The sequence below is a fragment of the Heliangelus exortis genome, chromosome 6 (assembly GCF_036169615.1).
Source record: "Heliangelus exortis chromosome 6, bHelExo1.hap1, whole genome shotgun sequence".
NCBI classification, from domain to species: Eukaryota; Metazoa; Chordata; class Aves; order Apodiformes; family Trochilidae; genus Heliangelus; species Heliangelus exortis.
This window is the reverse complement of record NC_092427.1, coordinates 20463345-20484233: the sequence shown is the minus strand read 5'-3', so window position 1 is coordinate 20484233 and position 20889 is coordinate 20463345. Positions and strand designations below refer to the sequence as shown.

The window sequence follows — 20889 nt, the reverse complement described above, 5'->3', positions numbered from 1 at the left end:
GTTTACACTGAAAGCAGCCACCACTGCAAGCTGTACCTAAAGGGTAACTTACTCCAGTGCTTTTTTTCCATAAACTGGTGAATACTGGAGGAATCTGCAGGCTTCTGCCAGGCCAAGCAGACTTGGGATGGTGAAAGGCTCACGCATCCTCTCTGTGTGGGGTTGGAGTCATGGCCCTGAGATGGATGGTGCAAGTCAGGGTGTTACTTTGCTATTGAGATTGCACTGAACCTGCTGAAATATTAATGGACTTGCTTATGTCTGGCCTAAATGCAGTCTTTTCATCACATCATGCTCTGCTGTCAAACCTGTTGTGGAGAGGAGTATTCCACTGTCTGCAAGATTGAGGATGGAATTATCCAAATTAGTTTTCTTGCAGATCAGAGCAGTAGTAAGGCTTTTAACACAAACCCTGCCACTTCTTTGGAGGCTCTGGTCCTTCTCTCAGAGGATGAAGTTGAGAGCCTTGTTTCCTTTGTATGTGTGGCCAAAACTGTGAAGCCTTTGCAAAGAAAGACTGAAGAAACGAAAGCCAAAGTTTGCAGCTGTTCTCTTGCAAATGATTAAATGCAGGGCCTGGAAGCTCATATTCAGGGGCTTCCTTATGTGGGTTGTGATGAGGCTTAAGCAGCAGGATTGCTACTGGCATGGCTGGAGGAAGGACTTCTGTGTACGACAGAAAGGTCCTGAGGTTTAGCAGAGAGGAGATCTAGCAAGCATTTCATTTCTTGTCCATTGGGTTCCCTTTGGCAGGGTTGGAGATGCAGCCTCAAGGTTGAAAGGCTGAAATCCAGAGGTGCCTTGTACTGGACAGCTGGAAGTAGAGGCCCAAGTTGAACCATGAGAGCGTGGCAGCCTTGTCTTCCTCCAGGGAGTAAATTCACTATATCCAGAGCCACTCAGTTCCCTCTGCTGTGCTTAGGGACGTGATCACTGGAATTGTTTTCTGAGCAGTCATTTGCCTGAAGGAATCTCTCCAGGCTTTTGTTTAGACTTTGCCATATCCAGGAGCACCTTTTCCTAGTGAGTTTCTCCCTATAATCAGGAGAGGCTCATGGCCATACCCTTCCCAGCCAGCCTTGCTAGAGCAGCTCCTCAAGAAGCTTTTTGGGTTGACTTCTGTGTTCCTGCAGTGTCTTTCTGCTCTGTGTTGGAGGACACCTGAGCAGCTTCCTAAGGCAAGACAACCCCCCTTATGCCTCCCAGCCTGTCCACAGGGAAGAGACAGAAAGGTCCTTTGAGTCCTTGGGATTGGAGTGCCTTGTGTTTCCACTTCAACAGGTATTGCAAGTTACTTGTCATAAGTCAGTGTAGCTATGGTGCAGTTATCTGGTTCTTACCTATAGAAAACCCTGGTGAATGAGATCCTGTCCTTGACAAAAGTGGTGCTGGCACCTTCGGTGTCACAGAGGATGTCTCAAGGCTTTAGGGTGTTCTAACAGCTATTTATAAATAGCTTGCCCCCAAAAGTTGCTGATTTGTGAGCAAACAAGGTTAATTGCCCATCAGCTGAAACACTGCAATGCTATCAGGGACTACTTGGCACAGTGAGGCCTCTGCCTCCTGAGTGTCTTGGGTCATTTTGTTCAGGGACAGTCCTGCCACAGAGCTTCACATTTTGCTTCTCAAGCACATGGGAACAGCCACTGGGAACCCATGGGCTATGTCTGGGTGTAGCTTCACATGTGGATCCTGAATGTGATGGGGCAGGCACTCACCAGACTTTAACAGTGCTCCTGGGACTGGATTTAGAAGCAGCTGAAGCAGGTTTGGGTGGATTGGGTTTAACACAGTACAAAACAGCCTTTTAGAAAAATCAACAGGCCTATTCCAGAATGCTGTTACAGCAATGTTATTTGTGGGTTTTTAAGCAGCAGTTATGTTGCTCTTTGTGCAAATCATTGAGTAGTGTTTTCTATTGCAAAATAGATTCTTGGGACATCCACCAAAATCAGCACCACCTGACTGCTTTGCTTTTGCTCTGATGCTTATTTTCTGCTAACATCCCCATAGGAGTTAGTCCATGATGAGGCATCCAGAGATGAAACAGTACTGGTCCTCCTACAGCTATGTAAGTAGTCATTTTTTTGTAGATTGTATTATCTTATACTCGATCCCAAATAAAAAAGTCTTTACAGCTGTAACAGTTTTATTGAGAACTGTAACAACTAGACCTACAGATACATAAAGCAGTTTTATAAAGCATATAGGACATTAAAGTAGTGGAAGACATTACTGTGACATCAATTTTTAAGGAGAGTTACTTGCTGAAATAAATAAGTACAGCCTAAAAGATGATGGCATGTTACAGTCTTGAGTAATGACCCTCTCTGGCCCCTGAAACCTTGTAGAATAAGTGCTTGAGCAAGTCAGTGGTAATTAACTCCTTAGCTTCTGAGAGCTACATGTCACATGTCTCATCCGATTTTAAAAAAACTTTTAAAAATTCATTCTGAAAGGAATTCTGTTACTTGGAAAAGCTATAAGCTGGGGTGCATTATTCTGACACATTTGCTTTCCTAAAGTCCCCCCCTTCTCAGTGAAGTAGAGCTGTGCCTGGTGTTGCCAGGTGCAAAATTCTTGATGGTTTTTTTTGCTTTTCATTTCCTTCCTTTTGATTTTCCTCTTCCTGCCTTCTTATCACCTGCCAGTGCTTTCAGTCGTGCTCTACCCAGGGGTGTCTTGGCATACCATGCCTAAAGAATCAAAAAGCATGTGCATGTTTTATTAAAATTTCAAAAGAAACAACAACAACAACCAAACCCCAAGCCAGTTAGAAACTCTTTACTAGTACAATCCCAGAATCACCTTGGTTGGAAAAAACCTTCAAGATCATTGAGTCCAACTCTTAACCTAACACTGACAAGTCCTTAAATAGACCATATCCCTAAATACTATGTCTATATGACTCTTAAATACCTCTGGGTGTGGTGACTGCAGCAATGCCCTGGGCAGACTGTTTCAATTGCCTGATAACCCTTTCAATGAAGAATTTTTTCCTAACATCCAATTTAAACCTCCCCTGATGCAACTTGAAGCCATTACCTCTTATTGTATCACCGGTAACTTCATTGAACAGGTCGATCCCCACCTCTTTACAACCTCTTTTAAGGTAGTTGTAGAGAGTGATAAGGTCTCTCCTCATCCTCCTTTTCTCTAGGCTAAAAAACCCAGCTCCATCAGCTCTCATATGACATGCTACAGACCCTTTATCAGCTTTGTTGCCCTCCTTTGGACCTGCTCCAGTAGCAAAATGCCCTTTCTGTAGGGAGGGCCCCAAAACTGATCACATTACTTGGGGTGCAGCCTCACCAGTGCCAAGTACAGGTGTAAGTTCATCTCCTTGGTCCTGCTGCCCACACAATGGAGCACTTCTTAAAAAAAATACTTAAAAATATTAAAATTCTGCCTAAAAGGCAGCTTGTGGAGAAGCAGAAATGAAATCCTCAGATCTCTTGAGTGCATTATTATAACAAGAAGTATAGCAATTGTCTGCTTGAACCGTGTCTCATTAACAGGAATATTAGCTGGGCCATTTGTGTTGCTATAGTTATAGAACTGTTGGAACTTCTGTGATCAACCCTATTTCTGAAGTACAGAGCTCCTGTCAAAACTCCCTCTGGTCTGAAACTTGGCAACAGGCAAAGCGTGTACTTCTCCTGGCTCTGCAAATTGATCCAAGCAGGTTTTATTTCAATGAGGGAACTTAAGCAAAACAAACCCTGAAAGTTAAAAAAACCTGCTTATTGCTTTCAGCTGCCTCTTCACAGTCCTGTGACTTGTAAACAATTTTGGTAGGGTTACTCTGCAAACTTGCCAAGCTCTTGGACTGCAGTGTCAATAAGGGAGTTCTAGGAGTTTCTGTGTGAAAACCATGTAACATGAAGGAGAGGGCAGTGCTTTAAGGTGAGGACTGTGTAGGAATTAGCCTTTCCCTGTATGTTTATAAAAAATGTCATGCCTACACCAGAGATTAAAATACCACTAGGTACCAGCATGATGGATAAAATGTCTTCTCTCTTGACTGTATTCATCCATGTCCTGCTCCAGGAATGACTCTTTCCTCTGACCACAGACAATAATTGCTCTAGTGGCATCTCCTCTGCCTTTCACTTGGGCCCCTCTAGTCTTCAAGCTTCCTATTAATGCAGCATCCTATAAAGTTTGCCTTTTCCACAGGATCCATCCAAATTCTGCCTCCAGTTTGAGCCTTGTAAGGCTAGCTCTTGGAATTTGCCCTACTCAATTTCTTGGTATGTGTTGGAAGTTTAAGAGGGAAGTGAAATCCCTGCTGTGCCTTTTCTGGTCCTGGATGGCCCTTTTTGATTTCATGCTTCTTAAAAGCTTTGATGGGATCATATTTGGATCTCCTGTCTTGCAGATTATACTGTTAGAGGGAAATGAAGTCCAACAGCTGTCAAATGTCCAGCTGGCTGCTGAGCAGCCCCAACACTGATCTCTGCTCTAGCTGCCCAAATTAGCTGAGCTTCCCCTCTCCCAGAACCCTGATAAAAAAGTGGTGCAACCTTTCATACATCCACATCTCGATGGGGTTTGAGAGGAACCCCTGTGCTTTCAATGCCTGGGCCATTGAATTTTGCTGTCCTAAAGATGGCCTGGGGCCAAGTTAGAGAAAAGCATAGCTGGAAGAGGGGAGGGAGAGGCCTGGAGGTGGCTGTTTCTGGCCCTTCCCAAGAGTGGGAGAAGAGGAAAAGGTGGTGGTTGTGACTCCTGGCTTGGGGAAGAAGTGACTTCCCCAGCAGCAGCTGGCAATCAGCCAATGCCTCTCTCCTTCCACATGTGGCAGGACATAAAAATTCTATTTCCCTCCCAGGTTTGTCCTGAGTATGATGTTCTTCAAACCTGAGTTGGGAAATGGAAGAATAACAAACCTCTGCCAGTGGCTTGTTGGGGGCTTGGTGGGATGACAAGTACTGTTCAGTGGGTGCAGCATGGGGAGGACATCTTGGTGCATGGGGACCTGAGCATTTCTGAGGTCTTCTCTTGCTCACTTCCCATGGCTTTGGCATATATTTCCAAGCAGTAAATTGCCTGCCTGCAATTACTGGATTTTTTACATACCCCTGGATGAGGGCTGCTTGTAGCTAGTAGAGCTGCTGTGTGAGATGAATGAAGCCAATTTCTCCAGACATGGCTAAAATAAAACTGGATTTATCACTAATGCCCTGGCAGCTGAACTGGGGATGCAATTTGACTGATTGGAGTTAAACATTTGCTTCTTGGAGGACTGATGTCCACAGCCTCCCTTTGGTGTGTGTTTCCTTACATGTTGCCAGTGTTCTGCAGCTGTTGTTGCCAGGAAGAAGTAGTGGGCTAGTAGTGGGCTAGCTGGGGTGCCCTTTGCTCCTCTAGGGCCCTGGTAATGTCTGGGTAAGGATTTGTATCAATCATGCTGTTGCAATAATTTATAATTTCAAAAATGTGGCTGTCTAGTTGGAGCAGAAATTTGCGTAAATGGAATTAAGAAATCACATTACCACAATTTTTGCATTATTTATATTAATTCTGGAACACTGGCAGAATATAAATGTCAGACAGGGAGATTCATGTTTCCAGTGAAGAGAAATCAAAGATCCATCATAGAGCTAACCTTCACTTTGAATACTGCATTTTAGCCAACCCACTTCAAAAGGACAAAGCAAAGCAACGGAGAAGGTTCAGTGCTGGCAATGATTAGAGGCTCAGGAAGAGGGGCTTCTGCATGAGAAGAGATGAAGACAAGGGAGTTAATTTTGACAATCCTCCTTCCCAGTGCTATATTACAGGTGCTGGGGCAAGGTTCCATGACATTTAAGGGAAAAAAATTTGAAACAGGTAAGAGGAAATACTTTCTTAAGGGCAATTAATGCAAGGGAATGATTGCCACGGGACACACAGTATCATTTTTGCCATGTTCAAAATGAAGTGCCTGCATACTTCATGCTGTACAAACCAGGCACATTTATAGTAAGTGGAAAAATAGTTTCAAATTAAACACTAAATACTAGCTCTCATGTTCCAGGGTACAAATGGGTTACTACAGGGAGCTAGGAAATATAGGATTTGGGTTTTTTTGCTGCAACAGTGAACCTTAGCCTTTCCCTGGTGAAAGATACTGGTGTTTAAATAGCAAGCATGAGCAAAAAAAGAGAAGTAATTTGCCAAATATCCCAAATGCTGCCTGTGTTGAGTAAGCCAAATGTCTCTAAATGGAAACTGGAAAGTATTCAAAAGGGCTGAGAGAACTGTGCATTATCACATGGAGAGCAATGGAAGAAGACTTGAACAAAGTTGTTGGAAACTGCACCCTGTTTATTGTGCAAGGTGCTGTGCTGATTAACAGGCAGAATGAAGAGGAAACCTTCTAGCCAGGGGAACTTGGTGGTTTGTAACCAGGCTGGAGTAGATATTGGGGTCAGTATGCAGCTGAGAAAGATCTTTGGGGTTTCTTGGCTTCAGTAGGAAGCCCTATCCCATTTGGAGCCCCTGGTGTGGGCAGCCTGCAGGGTTCTGTGGTACATAGAGTTGGTACTGTTCCATGTCAAGGTTTTTACAGTCTTTCTTAGGCTTGAAGTACCTCCATCAAGATTTTGTGCTGCTTTTCTGTAGTGGCAGGCCTGCTAAGCTATAGTGTTGTGCTGAACCAGCCCATTCAAGCCTCACTGAGCTGTCATGAAGCCACACTGAAGTCACTACAGCAAATAAATTGTAGACCTGTATCTTATCCTGACAGAATGCTCCCATCAGTAGGAAAACCAAAAGCAATACAGTGAAAGCAGTAAAACCTCTATATAATGATAAACCTAGTCTAGGAAAAGAAAGAGGAATCATTACCAGGCTATTGAAAAGTAGTTGTTTTGTGGGGTGATCCATGTGTATTTGAGGTAATGTATCTCAAAAGCACTAGGTTTTCCTTTAAGGATTTCATGGCCTTGAGAGTGGGGAGAAGGATGGAGTCTGAGGCAGAAGTAGTATTTTTAAGCACTGAAATTTAGAAAATTCTTGTTTAAAATAATACTGTCTCACTAGCCTCAAATTAAAGAACTTTTTCCTAAGGTCTAACCTGTATCTTCCCTCTTCAAGTTTTAAACTCTTTCCCCTAATCCTCACACCATATACACCACACACACAACATTTGTCACCGTTCACGCAGGAATGTGCCAACCTCTCGGCCACACTACCAGGTCTCTAGATAAGGACGTGACAAGATGACAAAAGACAGGCAGTTAACATAGCTCTTAGTGTCACCTTAAATGCTTCTTCCTCCTCGAGGTACACGGGCTCCTGTTTGCCCAGAGAAGTCACGAATTCGTCGGTTGTCAGTGGCTGCCTGGGCATCTGCTGGAGGCGAAGCTCACTGAGAACATCTTGCACTGCCTGGGTGATGCTTCCCTGGGTGAAACCATCAGACACATAAGCTAAGCTGCTTATTTTCAGTAGTTTGGTGATGACTCCACCATTCTGCAGGATCAAGTGTTTCCATAACACTGTTCATCAGAAAGAGAACGCCAAAGGCTCACGTTAAGGAAAGCAGGAGAAATGTTTTTGCATTTTGAAATCAAAACAGAAAAATAAGGAATATGAGTCAGGAAAACCAAGATTCAATTTTTTCTTGTTCGCTGTTTCTTTCATTTACAGATTTGAAGCATGGAGGTCTTTAGGCACATTGATTCCTAAACCATTAGTGAATCCTTGTTGGCTGCCTGTTAGGACTTTCAGAAAGTGATTAAGGACACATACCTTGAGGTGGGTTTGTGTATAAAAATGGAAAGAACTACTGAAATATGACTGTGTGTATACACAGAGAACTTGTCCAGATAACTCCTGTTTGTGTGTGTAGAGTAAAGCACCTGTGCTAACAGCCTTGGGGGTTTTTTGGTTTTTTGTTGTTTCCATGATTCTGCTGACAGGTTACTGCTGCTGAACTGAGAGCTGCTATGGGGACTCAGTGTCTGGTTTGGAAGACAAAAGGTTCCAGCTCTGCAGCCACATATTGCAGAGGACAGGTGTATATTTTTGCAATTGTAATTTTGCTTTTTTAGCTAAATGCTGAACCTGTTTGTGCCTTTTACCTGTGAACCTCTGTGACATGAAGATGCTTTAACATTTGTGAAGTGCCTTAGATTTTGCTTCCAAAAAGCCAAATTAACAGTAGTGATAAATGGTTTTGGTTTATCCTCTGTAAAATAAGTCTGTCTCACATTTAGTAAACCATTCATGCCCTCTCACCATGCCTTCCTTTAAAGCCTTAGAGGAGAATGCTTGGGAAAAATAACAAGTTTTATGCATAGAGACTAAAAAGGTTCTTGAATGAGACAGATAATCTGTGGTTTGAGTAACCTGTTTGAATGCTCTACATAGTATGAAAATATATGGGTGGAAAGCTAATGGTATTGGATGTTAAAGCAGTTATGTGATGGAGAAAACTTGCTTTATTCTTGCTTCCACTGTAACATTGATAGTATGGGCTCGTGCCCATAACTCTGACAATTTTGTTCTACATATTCCACTTGAATTATAACCAAGCTTAATAATTGGCTGAATCACTAATTCATAGAAGTGGAAGTAATGCACACCCCAGTGATGACATCAGCACAGCCAGATACTGCTTGCCACAGCTTCTGAGACACTGAATGGCTGGGTGGTTAATAGCAAGAAACCAGTATAGGGTTGTGAATCCCTCCACTGAATGATTTTCATTGTATATTCTGGTTTGTAACAAAACTGAGGACTGTAGCAGATGGGTAGCTTGGGCACTATGGCTATGAATATGTTAGGTCGTGGCTTTTATGTCAAAACAAGTTTCTTTAGTTCTCAAATTGGGTATAGGCACTGAAAACTTTCAAGATTGAAAGCTGAGTGCTTCAGATTTCCATCTAATTTGAAGGAAGGCTGCAACTAAAGAAAGAGCCTGGAACTGTCTCAAATGGGACAGTGTCAAAGAAGTAAGGCTACAAGTTTAATCTGCCTTAAAATGCCAAGAGTCAATGACTTGGGGCATTCTGAAGTTTGCAGCTGAAATCCCTTTGACTGGCCATTTCCTTGACTACAGATTAGTGGTGAGAATTCCAGACTGTGATGGCTTAAACCCCCAAAGTGAACATGGTTAAATTCAGCTGCTATCACCTCTTTTCTCAAGGTCTTATTCGTGTCCCTTATCTGTTAGCAATTTATCAGAGCTGTAATATAACAGGAACCACATGTTTGCTTTCTTAGAGGCCATTTCCCATCCACACTGTAAACTACTGGATGGAGGAGATTTACAGTGAGCTAGGCAGTCAAAACCTGTCTTGAGCTCATCCAAATGTGCATCATCTCAGTATCACAGAATCACAGAATGTTAGGGGTTGGAAGGGACCTGAAAAGATCATTGAGTCCAAACCTCACGTCAGAGCAGGATTACCTAGAGTAGGTCACACAGGAACACACCCAGATAGGTTTGGAATGTCTCCAGGGAAGGAGATTCCACAACTTCCCTGGGCAGCCTGTGCCAGTAAAAAAGCTTTTCCTTATGTTTACATGGAACTTTCTATGGTCCAGCTTGCACCTATTGCTCCTTGTTCTATTATTGGACATCACTAAGAAGAGCCTGGTTACATCCTCCTGACACTCACTCTTTACATATTTATAAACACTATAAACCCTCATTTTCCTCCAAGCTGGATACCCCCAGCTCCCTCAGCCTTTCCTCATAAGGGAGATGTTCCACTCCCTTACTCATCTGTGGCTCTGCACTGGACTCTCTCAAGCAGTTCCCTGTGCTTCTGGAACTGAGGGGCCCACAACTGGACACAACATGCTTGATAGTTTGCCTTTTTCCTGCACATGTAAATTGGCCTAGTCGCAGAGGTTTTTCATTACAAATTTTGACTCTCAGCATATGGAGTTCTCAGTGAATTTGTCAGACTTTGGGAGGGCCTGCCTATCACCACTTGATAGACTAGACATGCAAAGTTGGGGCTGCCTCTATGATTTCTCTCATGGTCTCTAAGTACAAAAGTGGAATTTAATCATGACAAAACTTGGTTCTCCAGACACAGTTCTGTTTACAGAGAGGCCCTGAAGGGTTGTTTAGAGTATGCAAAATGTATAGAAGTAACAGAAATCCAGAATCCTTGGGTAAAAATCAAAGCTTAAATTAAAAGTCTCTATTGAAATAGCATCTTATCCTTCCTACACTGAAAAAAAACCAGCTTAGGATGAACTGGGTGCATGCTGAACAACTCATGAAGAAAAGCTAATCACCAAAGAGCAGAATGTTAAGCCCTTCTCCCAAATTCCACATTTATTATCTGATCTCTGTGGGATAGTGTGCATCATTATTACCTAAACCTTCAGAAACTAAAAATTTAGATAATACTGAGATTAATTGAAAACTCATAGCTGGGGTATGCATGGAGGTTAAAATCAGCTCTGAGGATAACCAGAAAATAAGCAAGTGTGGATTTTAAACTGTTGTAATTAACAGGATCACTTGAAATACTTGCCGTATCTTGAACCGTAGTCAGGCCTAGGAATCATAATAATTTTTGGGTACATCTTGAAGAAAGGTTTGGGATTAGCATCAAAGGGACGCTTGGTGGTTCCCACTATCAGCACTCTGTCCTGTGCTTTCAGAGCTTTAAGGAAGTCAGGAAGGAGTTTTTCCAGTTGTTTTAGGTTCTTCAGCATGTACATGGAAATACAAGAGGGAAAGAGTTATCAGTGCTGAGAGCTCACAGTTAATGAGGTGCAGTTGTATGTAGACATGATGTATACAACAGGATTTTGTGCTTGCTAAGTAACCAAGTTATATTTAGAATAAGCAGACTTGATGCTTGCCCTATGGAGAAAGCCTCTGTCTCTGAAAGTCAGGTAAGCACTCGATCTCTGATTAGGGACTTGTGAGATTGTGCTAATGTCTCTCACTATTGAACTTGCTGGTCATTTACTGAAAATCAGGAAGGAAACAACTCATTTAAAGAAGGAAATCCTGATTGCCACTTCAAGGAGAATTATTACTAGGACCTGTGCATCCCATGAACATTAACAGATAGAAAAACTGCCAGGGTGTGTAACTTGCTGTGGAATCCTCACATCAAATTATGACCTACCAGCTCTTAGCCATATGTGAAAAATACACCCCCTACTTTCTCTTGTGATTTCTACCTTGCTGTGGCTTTCACCTGAGAACACAAATTCTTTGAATCCAGGATTAATTTATCTGCAATAACTTATTTAACTTCAGGACAAGTATTTACTATTTACAGAACAGATGAGTATTGAGCACAACATGTGATTGGACAGTTCTGCTTGATACTGCTCAAATGAATACTGGTTGGAGAAGTTTAAATTATGGTGTCACTCTGCTGTTAATAATATGTGAATGCCCTGCTTAGGATGGTGTATAAGAAGTTTAATGACTCGGAAGCATCTTATAAAAAATGATTGAGACTTAACACCCAAGTCACCAACACTCACTAGAAAGCTTTACTCTTTGGATCACCTTGTGATTTTTTTTTTTTTTCTTCTATATAGTAGGCAGCTATCTGAAATACTTGAGCTTCAATTTCAGATCAGCCTTGCTTAATGCCAGTAAGGAAGAAACAATGTCCTAAAAACCTCCCAGCTGAAAGGCAGTAATAAACACCTGTGAATCTCCATTGCATGTGCAGTCTTTGTGATCCAATTTTTCTGCTGACTGCAGTAGCAGACAGCTGACAGAAAGGAAGCAAAGAACTGTTCTTTGGAGTGAAAGCAACAGAGGGGAGGAAATTGGGAAATCAATAACAAATCCCAAAAGTTTTGGGGTAGAGTCACAGCTGTTTTCTAGCTAAACTTGTCTTAATTACAATACATCTGTTTTCTCATGGTCATTCTATGCTGCTTCTTAAGTTTGTCAATTGCTTAATTATGATAATGAAAAGAGCATTAGGTCCCACTTTGGAGCATGTTGGTTGCCAGGATGGTAAATCCAGCTCACATTTTGCTCTTAGATGAACTGTTCCTACGTTCCAGCTGCCATTCTGCCATCTCCTTGTGCCAATGCACCCAGGGAGCCTGTGTTCATTCCCAAAGAAAATGCCTTGTAAACATGGTAGGGGTGCCCTGGAGTGAGGGAGAGGCTCAAAGAGGAAGGATGTTGGGCTTTCCAAAACCAAACAGTATGTTTGCTGCTGGCTGGCAAGACTTCAAATCACAAGCTTTTATCCAAACTTTGCCATTCCCTTGTTGGGAAGCTTTTGGTAGTGACTTTGGCTACTCTAAGTTTAGCCAACCTTGCCACCTTTGCTCTTCCTGGAGATCTGGTCACAGCAGTGACTGAAATGTGGATTTGAAGAATTTAAGGCTTTTTTACTAAGTTCTCAACCAGGATGCTGGTGTTGTCATGGTGGAATGAGCAAAGTGACTTCCACTAACTGCTCCTTCTTGTGATGCCTGAACTTAGCTCAGCTTCTCCAAAATGCCCTCTCTCTTTAAGAGCTTCTAAGGAGGGCTGCCCAGCTGCCAGTTACCACTATCTGACTCTCCTGTTTCATGCTCTCTGGCTCACAACATGGGTTATACTGTGAACTATGTAGGACACGAGTTATTTCAAGTTTTGAGCCACTGAGACCTTCTGTTAAACGCTTGCATGTCAATGGATGTGATTGCACCTGCTACTGAGGTGCACCTGGGGAGAAATGTTTCCTTATTGGGGGTTACCAAAGCAGACAAAGATCATGAGTACTCCAGGAAATTGTTGGTCTCTTGTCTTTAATCCCCATCTGAACTTGCTGTCAAGGTGTGAGCTCAAGAGAAAGGCTCCTTTCCAGTGTGGGGACCACCAGAGAGCATCAACCACTGCATACCCATCAGCTCACATATCCAATGCTTCATGGGCCTTTCAAAATATGGGCCAGAGTCCACTCCACAGCCTAAATTCACAGGACTCAACATATGAAAAAGGTTTAATTTTTCACGTGGATTTCTAAAATTAAAGTATTTTGCAAGCAGTGTGATTCTAATCAGGGTTTCAGATGAATTGCTCTCTGCTGTGGTGGCTGAGTTGCTGTGCCTATTGGGCAGTGTTTTAATTTTCATTCTAGTGTGGAAGCTGCACAAGGGAGGAAGGAATGGAATCAATAGCAATAGGACTCCCAGGAGCCCAAAGAAAATCTGTAAATATAACTATTTAATATAAGCTCTTTGTTTTCACAGTGCAAATTAATCTTTGTTTCTTTATTGTTCACTTTGATTCTATCCAATTTCTCAGGTTAATAGAGCTGAACAATCTAAGCTCATCTTAACTTTTAGCTTCCTGCCTCATATTTTGAAATTTTACAGTATCCTCTTCTACTTTTCAGTGCACTGATGAGCAGTGGCAGGGATATTTTTAAATAAAGCAAGTATAGCTGTGTAGGAGAGAAATGTGACCTCTTGGGGGCTCTTAAGAAGTCACAAGACTCACCTAAAAGAAAAAAGAAATAAAAAGAAAAAATGTTAGCAAGCTGTGGCAGATTTGGTCATACTGGTATGTGTTAAGCTAAGAAATACACTTGCACCTTTGTGCTGGCTATAATGCAACAGGAGAAATTATCTGTACAGAAATAAAAAGGAAGCAACTAACCTCTTGACCCTTTGGCACACCTTTAGAAAATATTTTTTCTGTGTCTCCAATCCACACAACTGAAGGCTGCAATTGCTTAGCCACCTGAGGGAAAATGGGGGAGAGAAGGTATGAAGTTGATTAAAATGGCTACAATTTCATAGCTGGGTGCCTATAGTTATGCTTTTGGATCCATATTTCAACAGTGAAAATTAGTACTTTTTTCCAGAAATGTTCAGCACTGCTCAGCAGTCTTGGCAAACCAAACCAAACCTTTCTAGTTAGGAATCTAACATTAAGAAAATGGGAGAATTTTGGACTCCTATGCTTATCTTTCATTTTTCTACTCAAATTCAGTTGCAGTTCTGCAAAAGGAAGCCTGGACTTGGAGTTCAATGCCAAATACTGATGGACTGCCAGCAGGTTTCACCTGGGTGCCCTTGTCTGTAGGATACCTCCTTGGTTTTCCAAGGGTAATAGAGATGTGGAGACAAGCAAGACATGGCTCCAGCATGAGAAATGAGGGTACTAAATCTTTAAGCAAAATAGGCTGATATACAATCTTGTGGCTTACAAATAACACTTAATTTGCAGCTAGCAAACCCAAGAATTAAAATGGAACCTGTGAAATTTGAAGGGGAAGGGGTGTGTCTATCCAAATGGACTTTCTGGCTCCCAAGGTGGAGGCACTATACCTCTGGTTCACAGCAGGATGGCAGCAATGCTACAGACTTTTTCACATCTTGAAGTCTCCCTATTGCTATAGAAACAGCAGCAGTTTAGCCATTCTGCTGCCAAATTTTAATCACTTTCCAGTGGCTCTCAGAGCTGTGCTGGTTTGCTCAGCAACAAACGTGACGGCTCAAAGAATTGATGGGTAAGAACAGTGAGACAGTGGTCTCCTGTTCTGCTTTTTTTTTTTTTTTTTTTTCTCCTCTTTTTTTCCCTCCCAGTTGAAACCTCTGCTTCCAGGAAGGAAGCTTCCAAAATCATGTGTACATCATGAGCTCAGGCTCTGATGGAGAGCCAGTGTAGAAATAAACAAAAAATGAGCATCTTTCTTCAGATCACTGCAGTTCATTTTTATAGATGCAATTTAAAAGCACCAAGTGTCTGTACAGTAAAAATGGACTGAAGATAAGGGAAAAGAATAGTAGAGGAGGGCTGTTAAACTTGTTTGTTGTGCTACTGATAGGGTGAAGTGGAAATAATGTCAAATCTCTGGCATGTGACACTTTATTTGTGGTAACTCATCAGTCCTAGAACATGGCAAGTGATACTTCCAAGTTCAGAATTGACTAATAGAGGAGAAGTGAGCTTTTTGCTTTGTTGGAAGGCAGAAACCTGAGCGTTTAGCATTAATAATGAGGATTTTAAAAAATAAAAACCTCGGATCATGAAAGATAATAGGAAAATCCTCCAGAAACTGATGTGTGGACCTAGGGAGTTTTGTGACTGTTTATCAGCATGTACAACTTCAGGTATGAGCTCTCAGCCCATAAATGTATTGAGTTTGCAAGCTGGAATGAAATAAAAGATTAAAATTGTACCTGTACATTATCTGCCATTTAAAGGCCACATTTTAAAATCCATCCTATTTATCTATTTCCAGGGATATGTTTAGCACACTCCTCAGCTTACACACTTGCAAAGTACACTGGACAGGGCAAGCTTGTGGCTTTCAGTGAACTGAGCTGTGCAGCAGCCTTAGACTCAGGGGTTTTCTGCTGAATACCCTGCTAGTCAAGGGCTTGGGCATCTGAGAACATGGAGGTCAGTGCTGGAATTCTTGCACACTTGCAGTTGAATTCAGTTGGGTCTCAGATGCCTGTAAACAGGCTTGGGGGCAGGTTGTGAAGGAGTGATGCAATCATAGAGCAGAGAGAGGATCACTGGCATTCTTTGTAAAATTAAGGCTTGAAATAAAAACATAGGAGTAGATTAAGTTGCTAAACAAAGCCTACAGCTTCTTAAAGAACTGCATTTGTATTTCACTCCCCCATTCTGTATGCTACTGAGATGTGTGGAAACTCTGCCTGAGAGACCCTCTCCCAGCTCAACACTGCTAATGAATGGATGATCAGCCGGGGCTTTCGGATGTTTCTGATGGTGACTTTTACTCTCTGAAACATGGGAAAACAACCAATTTTCTTCTGCTCTGTTTGTGCCTCGAGAGGCTGTCAGGAGGGAGATGGGGCAGTGGGTGAGTGGGCTGTTGCCATGCTGCCTGTTTGCAGCCCCTGTGTGTGTTCATGCCTCACATCCCTGCCAGGCTTAGCACTGGAGGATCTGCTGCTGCTCTTCTGCTTCTTCCCCACTTTATTGCTGTTTGCAACCACAGAGGTGCTGGGCATTTGCTTCCTGATGAGCACAGTCCTCTTTTGGTACTGTTGCTTTGTGAGGCAATGCAGCTGGGTGAAGGCTGGGGAGCCCTGCAGCTCTCCTGCAAGAAATTCCCCATGCTTGTGTGCCTGATGCTGCAGAGCAATCCCACGGGAGAATAAGGGTGGGGAGCTGTGGGCTGAACCCTGCTGGTGTCCTTCCCAGGGATCTGTGTTGTCCCTTCAGTGGGGATGCTGCAGCCAGGCTGGGCTGTGTGGATGTGCTTTAATTTAATTTTAACTCTCGGAGAAGAGTGCTCACTGTTTTCACACTTGTTGTCTTTTTTGCCCCCTTTATTTCTGCACCCAGTAAGTAGAAATACAATCAAGAAACTCAGTTCTGGCTCTGTATCTTAAAGATACTTTGCTTTCTGTTTTTAGGCAATGATCTAAATGTATCAGGTGGCCTCCATGTAACTTGCTGGTGTTGGTAAACATCAATAGGACCAAATTCAACACAGGGATGGCTGCTTCTTTTTTAAAAGACAGATCAGACACCCAGAATCCATGGTAATCTAATACAAACTGTTGACAGATATGCAGCAGAATGTATATCCCCCATGAAAGTGCTTCATTTGAAATATCTGTGGACAGTTTGAATCCATGGATAGTTTGAATGTACATAATTTGTAATTGAAGTCTTCCTAGCTTTGCTGCATTCAACAATTTGTGGGAGCTGCCAGCAGATGGCTCCTTAACCCTTCTAATACCACAGCCTGTAAATTCTGCTCTGGTGGCTCACTGAGGCTTGATTTGCTCTTCAGAAAAATTGTGAAAAAAAACATGTTTCCTATCCTGCTGTCTGTCAGCATTTATCAAAGATCAATCTTTTTGGAAAGATTTGGTTTAAACTTTTCAGACCTGTGAGCCAGAATTTAACAGAATTTAACATATCCCCTGATTCTTGCAGGGGATATGTGCACAAGACTCCTCTAAAATTGAAGGCTTTAATAGAATGTTTTTGAAAGACCCAAGACTAGGATTTCTGGAACCTCAATTTGCTGCTGCTCAGTCCTCTATAGCCTATATTCACAGCTTACATTCTTGCTAAAACCTGTTATTAGTCCTTATCTATGGGAGCCTCACCAGGCAAATACACCACTGTTAGTCATGATGCCCTGGATTCTGGTTTGTTAGCAAATAACTCTAAATACTGTCTTCCAACAGGATGAGTTTAATTTTTTGGCATTACAGTAATACAGTGTACAGCTGCTTTGCCACAGAAATAACACTATTTGAGCACTGGTGATATTTAACGTTTCAAGGGTTGAGGTTTCCAGTAGGCTGTGCTGCAGCAAGGTAAAAAAATAATTGAGATGACTGGAAGAAAGGCTGATTGTGCTGAAACCAAATTTCAGCTGTAATGGAGGAGTCTTGTGTGGCATGGAAAATTTTAGATATGCTGAGACTACTTCTGTCAGTGTATGAGAGTGAACTGTACCTGGTTCTTCTTCTAGTCTGAAGGGACAATGTGGCACAGGTTACAAATAAATGAGCCTGATTCATCAATTTTTATTTTTTTTTGCACTGGCAGACTTCAAAATTATGTTGCCTCCTGGGGTTATACAGTTTTATTTTAAACTCCATTGTATTCCTTTTTGGTATAACACTCTAGTAGTCCCCTCTGACTTGCTAAATAGCATAACCCAATACCTGATAAGAGTCCCCTAACAGTGATGGTGTTGAAATACTTCTGCAGCTTGCTGTTCTGTGAAGCCTCTTGTTGAGGAGAGATGGCTGCAGAGCACACACAGAGTTGTTGATATGCATATAGGCCTTCTGGGATGGTATTTCCTCTTGGCCACCTCTTTGCCAACCTTTTAGCCTGGTCAGTGTTGCTCTATTAACCTTTCCCCATGCATGGCTTTCTGTACAATGTGCTGTCTGTGTGCTGCTGTGGCCCTGCTCAGGGCCTGCATGGGGCCGTCTCCCTCTGGTAGTGATTAACCTGCTGCCTGGTAATGGAAGTCCTGTGCCTGTCACTTTTCTTGCCTTGGAGTTCAGCCTTGTGAACTACCCCCATTTTTACACTTTAGTGTTGCAGAGTCTAAGCCTTCTATCTTCTCTTCTTGATCCTCCCTGTGTTTGCTTTTGTTTCACCTTCACTACCATCCCTCGCATCTCTTGGATAAGCCAAGATCTTGGTTGGCAGAAGATGGCTGCCATTTGAGCTCAAGCAGGCTCAAAGCAAGTAGTGTGGCTTAGCTGAAATATTCCAGCATGTTCTGGTTTACACGAACCTTCACCTTGAAGGATGGTTTTTGTTTCAGGGACTGATGGGAAGTGCTTCTATATCAGAGACAGATCCTCTTTTCACTCCAAAGTGAGCTGACCTGGCAGGCTTTGGGGTGTCTTTCTGGGGAACACAAGTGCTCAGGCTTGCTGTTTGCAGCTTCTTTCAATCATTTTCTTACTCAACATTAATCTTTCATACATTTCCTTTGAATAGGCAGATTGAAATGTTGGTGTTTTCCTGTTATGGTATGAGAAGTAATTTCCTCCTTATTACATTTAAAGTGCCTGCTTTGAGTAACAGACAAGACTCTCATTTGGATCAGGGTTTGTATGTCTCTTGCAAGTCTCCTCCCCAGAATGAGGGGAAAAAGAAAAAAGAATTTGGCTCTTGCATCTGAAACAAATTAAGGTTACGTTTTTTCCAATGCTATTCAGTTGTTTAGGGTGTCTCCCAGAAACAACTGCCAGCAGCCAACACCCAGTTTTGAACAAAAACTTTCCTTATGGTCATTTTATGCTTTCAAGAGTTTCTTTTCATTACAGAAACTCTGATAGCAGTTTCCAGATGTGATAGGTAATCAAAAGTGCAAGGTTACTTCACCTTTATCACAGAGCACCGTTACTTTTTATTTACTAGATCTTGTTGTTTAACAATGGTTACATGGATCATAAAATAGGAAAAAATGTCATGTTTCCTGTCATTCTCCTGTGAGTGGCAGGTCTGTATTCTGCTTGACTAACTGGATATAAAGGCACATGTGGAAAGCTGGAGTACAAAGCTTGCTTGACATGAGACAACTGCAACAACAGTTGCTGCTGGCAATGTCTGATTATGGAGAAATGGTGAACTTTTGGTGATCATCTGCACGAAAGGCACTTTAATAAGGTGTACTATGGCATGCCAGATAGTAGACCAAGTGCTATGATTATTAAATACTACACATCAGCTGCAGGACACCATTCATTTTGATAGCTTGCATGTGCCACACTATAGTGTAGTCTAAACATAATCCAAATCTGTTTACATCAGAATTTTTTTACCATGGTGAAAAAAAAGCCATTTCTTTTTGGGCAAATACCAGTGTATTTGGACAAATACCATTGCTTCCTTTTGTCAAGGAATTTGCACTGTATGCTGCCCTTGTGTTTGCTTCCGCTTGGGCAACAGTAGATTCCTGCAAATTGGGTTATCATAGAATCATAGAATGGTTTGGGTTGGAAGGGGCCTTAAAGATCACCTAATACCACCCCCCTGCATAGGCAGGGACACATTTCACTACACCAGGTTGCTCCAAGCCCCATCCAGTCTGGCCTTCAACACTTCCAAGGAAGGGCCAGCCACAACCTCCTTGGGCAACCTGTGCCAGTGTCTCACCACCCTCAAATTAAAGAGTTTTTTCCTCAGGTCTAACCTAAATCTCCCCTCTTCAAGTTTTAAACCATTTCCCCTTGTCCTCTTGCTACAAACCCATGTAAAAATCCCTACCCCAGATTTCTTGTAGGCCACCTTCAGATATTGGAAAGTCACTATAAGGTCACCTCAGAGCCTCCTTTTCTCCAGGCTGAACTACCCCAATTTCTTTAGCCTGTCCTCATAGGAGAGGTGCTCCAGCCCCCTGATCATTTTAGTGGCTCAAATGATCAAAAATTATCAAAAGGTCCTTATCCCTTGTACCTTCTGAAGCTGCTTTCCTAGCCTATTAACAGTTTCCCTTGTTGCAACCTACCTGCTGCTTTTTGTCCTACAGCTGTGCACCTCTGGGAAAAGAGTAGCTCTGTTCTCTGTACTAGGCTTGTAACAGGGTGGTTACAAGCCCTGTTGTACAAGTATGTCCCTGGACACAGCAGCCAGTTGTGGTCTCATAGGTGCCAAATAGAGGGGAATAACTATTTCCTTTAAGTGGCTGGCAATACTCTTGCTGATAGAGGCCAAAATGTGGCTGACCCTGCTGTTGACTCCTGTTCAACTTGCTGTCCTCAAGAACCTCCTGTGCTCTCCTGCAAAGCTACTCACTGTGCTGGTGCATGGAATTCCTCCATCCCAGGTGCAGGACTACTGGATGGGAGCACTGGATATTGTAAAGAAGCAGCAACTGATGGCAGGACAAACAGAGGGGATGTCTGGGGCAGGGACTTGAGAGTTACCAGAGACAGGGAAAATGAGACATACTGTCCAAAGCCCAAAGAAAGGAGGGTTGTAACTGCAGAGGTGAAAGCCTGAGGGGATGGAGTATTTGTTTTCATCCTGGCTCTGAGAACCTATAGAATCTGTGTCAAAATCATCAGCAGACTGGACAAACCAGTGACTTGGTCACAGGTACAGAAGGTGGCAGGGAGGGAGGTGAAACAACTGAAAGAATCAGGAATGGAAAGTGAACACAGTGAACTGAATGATGCCAAGACAAGCAGATGCTGTCACCATGAACTCACAGAGGAATGAGCACACAGATGAAGTATCCCTTGGAAAGAGATACTCCATGCTGTGCCATTTACTCTTGTATTAGAGGAGCAGAGTTTGAAGCATTACTGCTGTTGCAGCAAAACCAAGTTGCTTGTTCATAAACAAGAGCCTGGACAGCCCTTATGCCATGTGACTGACCATGAACAACTTCCATCATGGGAATTCATGGAGGTTCACTGAAGTGCCATTGGTTTTTCTTTAAGAACAGAACTTCTCAAGTAGAGAAGCAAGCTTGAGCTGCTCTC

The 20889-nt window shown here is 42.6% G+C and overlaps 1 protein-coding gene across 3 annotated transcripts in view; it reads right to left on the bottom strand.

Moving 5' to 3' along the window:
* Positions 1 to 2131: 2131 nt before the first annotated feature.
* IQCA1 (IQ motif containing with AAA domain 1) overlaps positions 2132 to 20889 on the bottom strand; it is a 108369-nt gene continuing 89611 nt past the window's right edge. For 2 of the 3 annotated variants that reach the window (XM_071747082.1, XM_071747083.1), the window contains 2 exons: positions 13589 to 13672; positions 10442 to 10662 (listed from right to left, as the gene is read on the bottom strand). In XM_071747082.1, coding sequence (XP_071603183.1) covers positions 10471 to 10662; positions 13589 to 13672 — 276 coding nt within the window. In that variant the 3' untranslated portion in view covers positions 10442 to 10470. Of the gene's footprint in view, positions 2697 to 7248; positions 7488 to 10441; positions 10663 to 13588; positions 13673 to 20889 lie in introns of those variants that run through there. The other variant, XM_071747084.1, reaches the window with a different exon arrangement.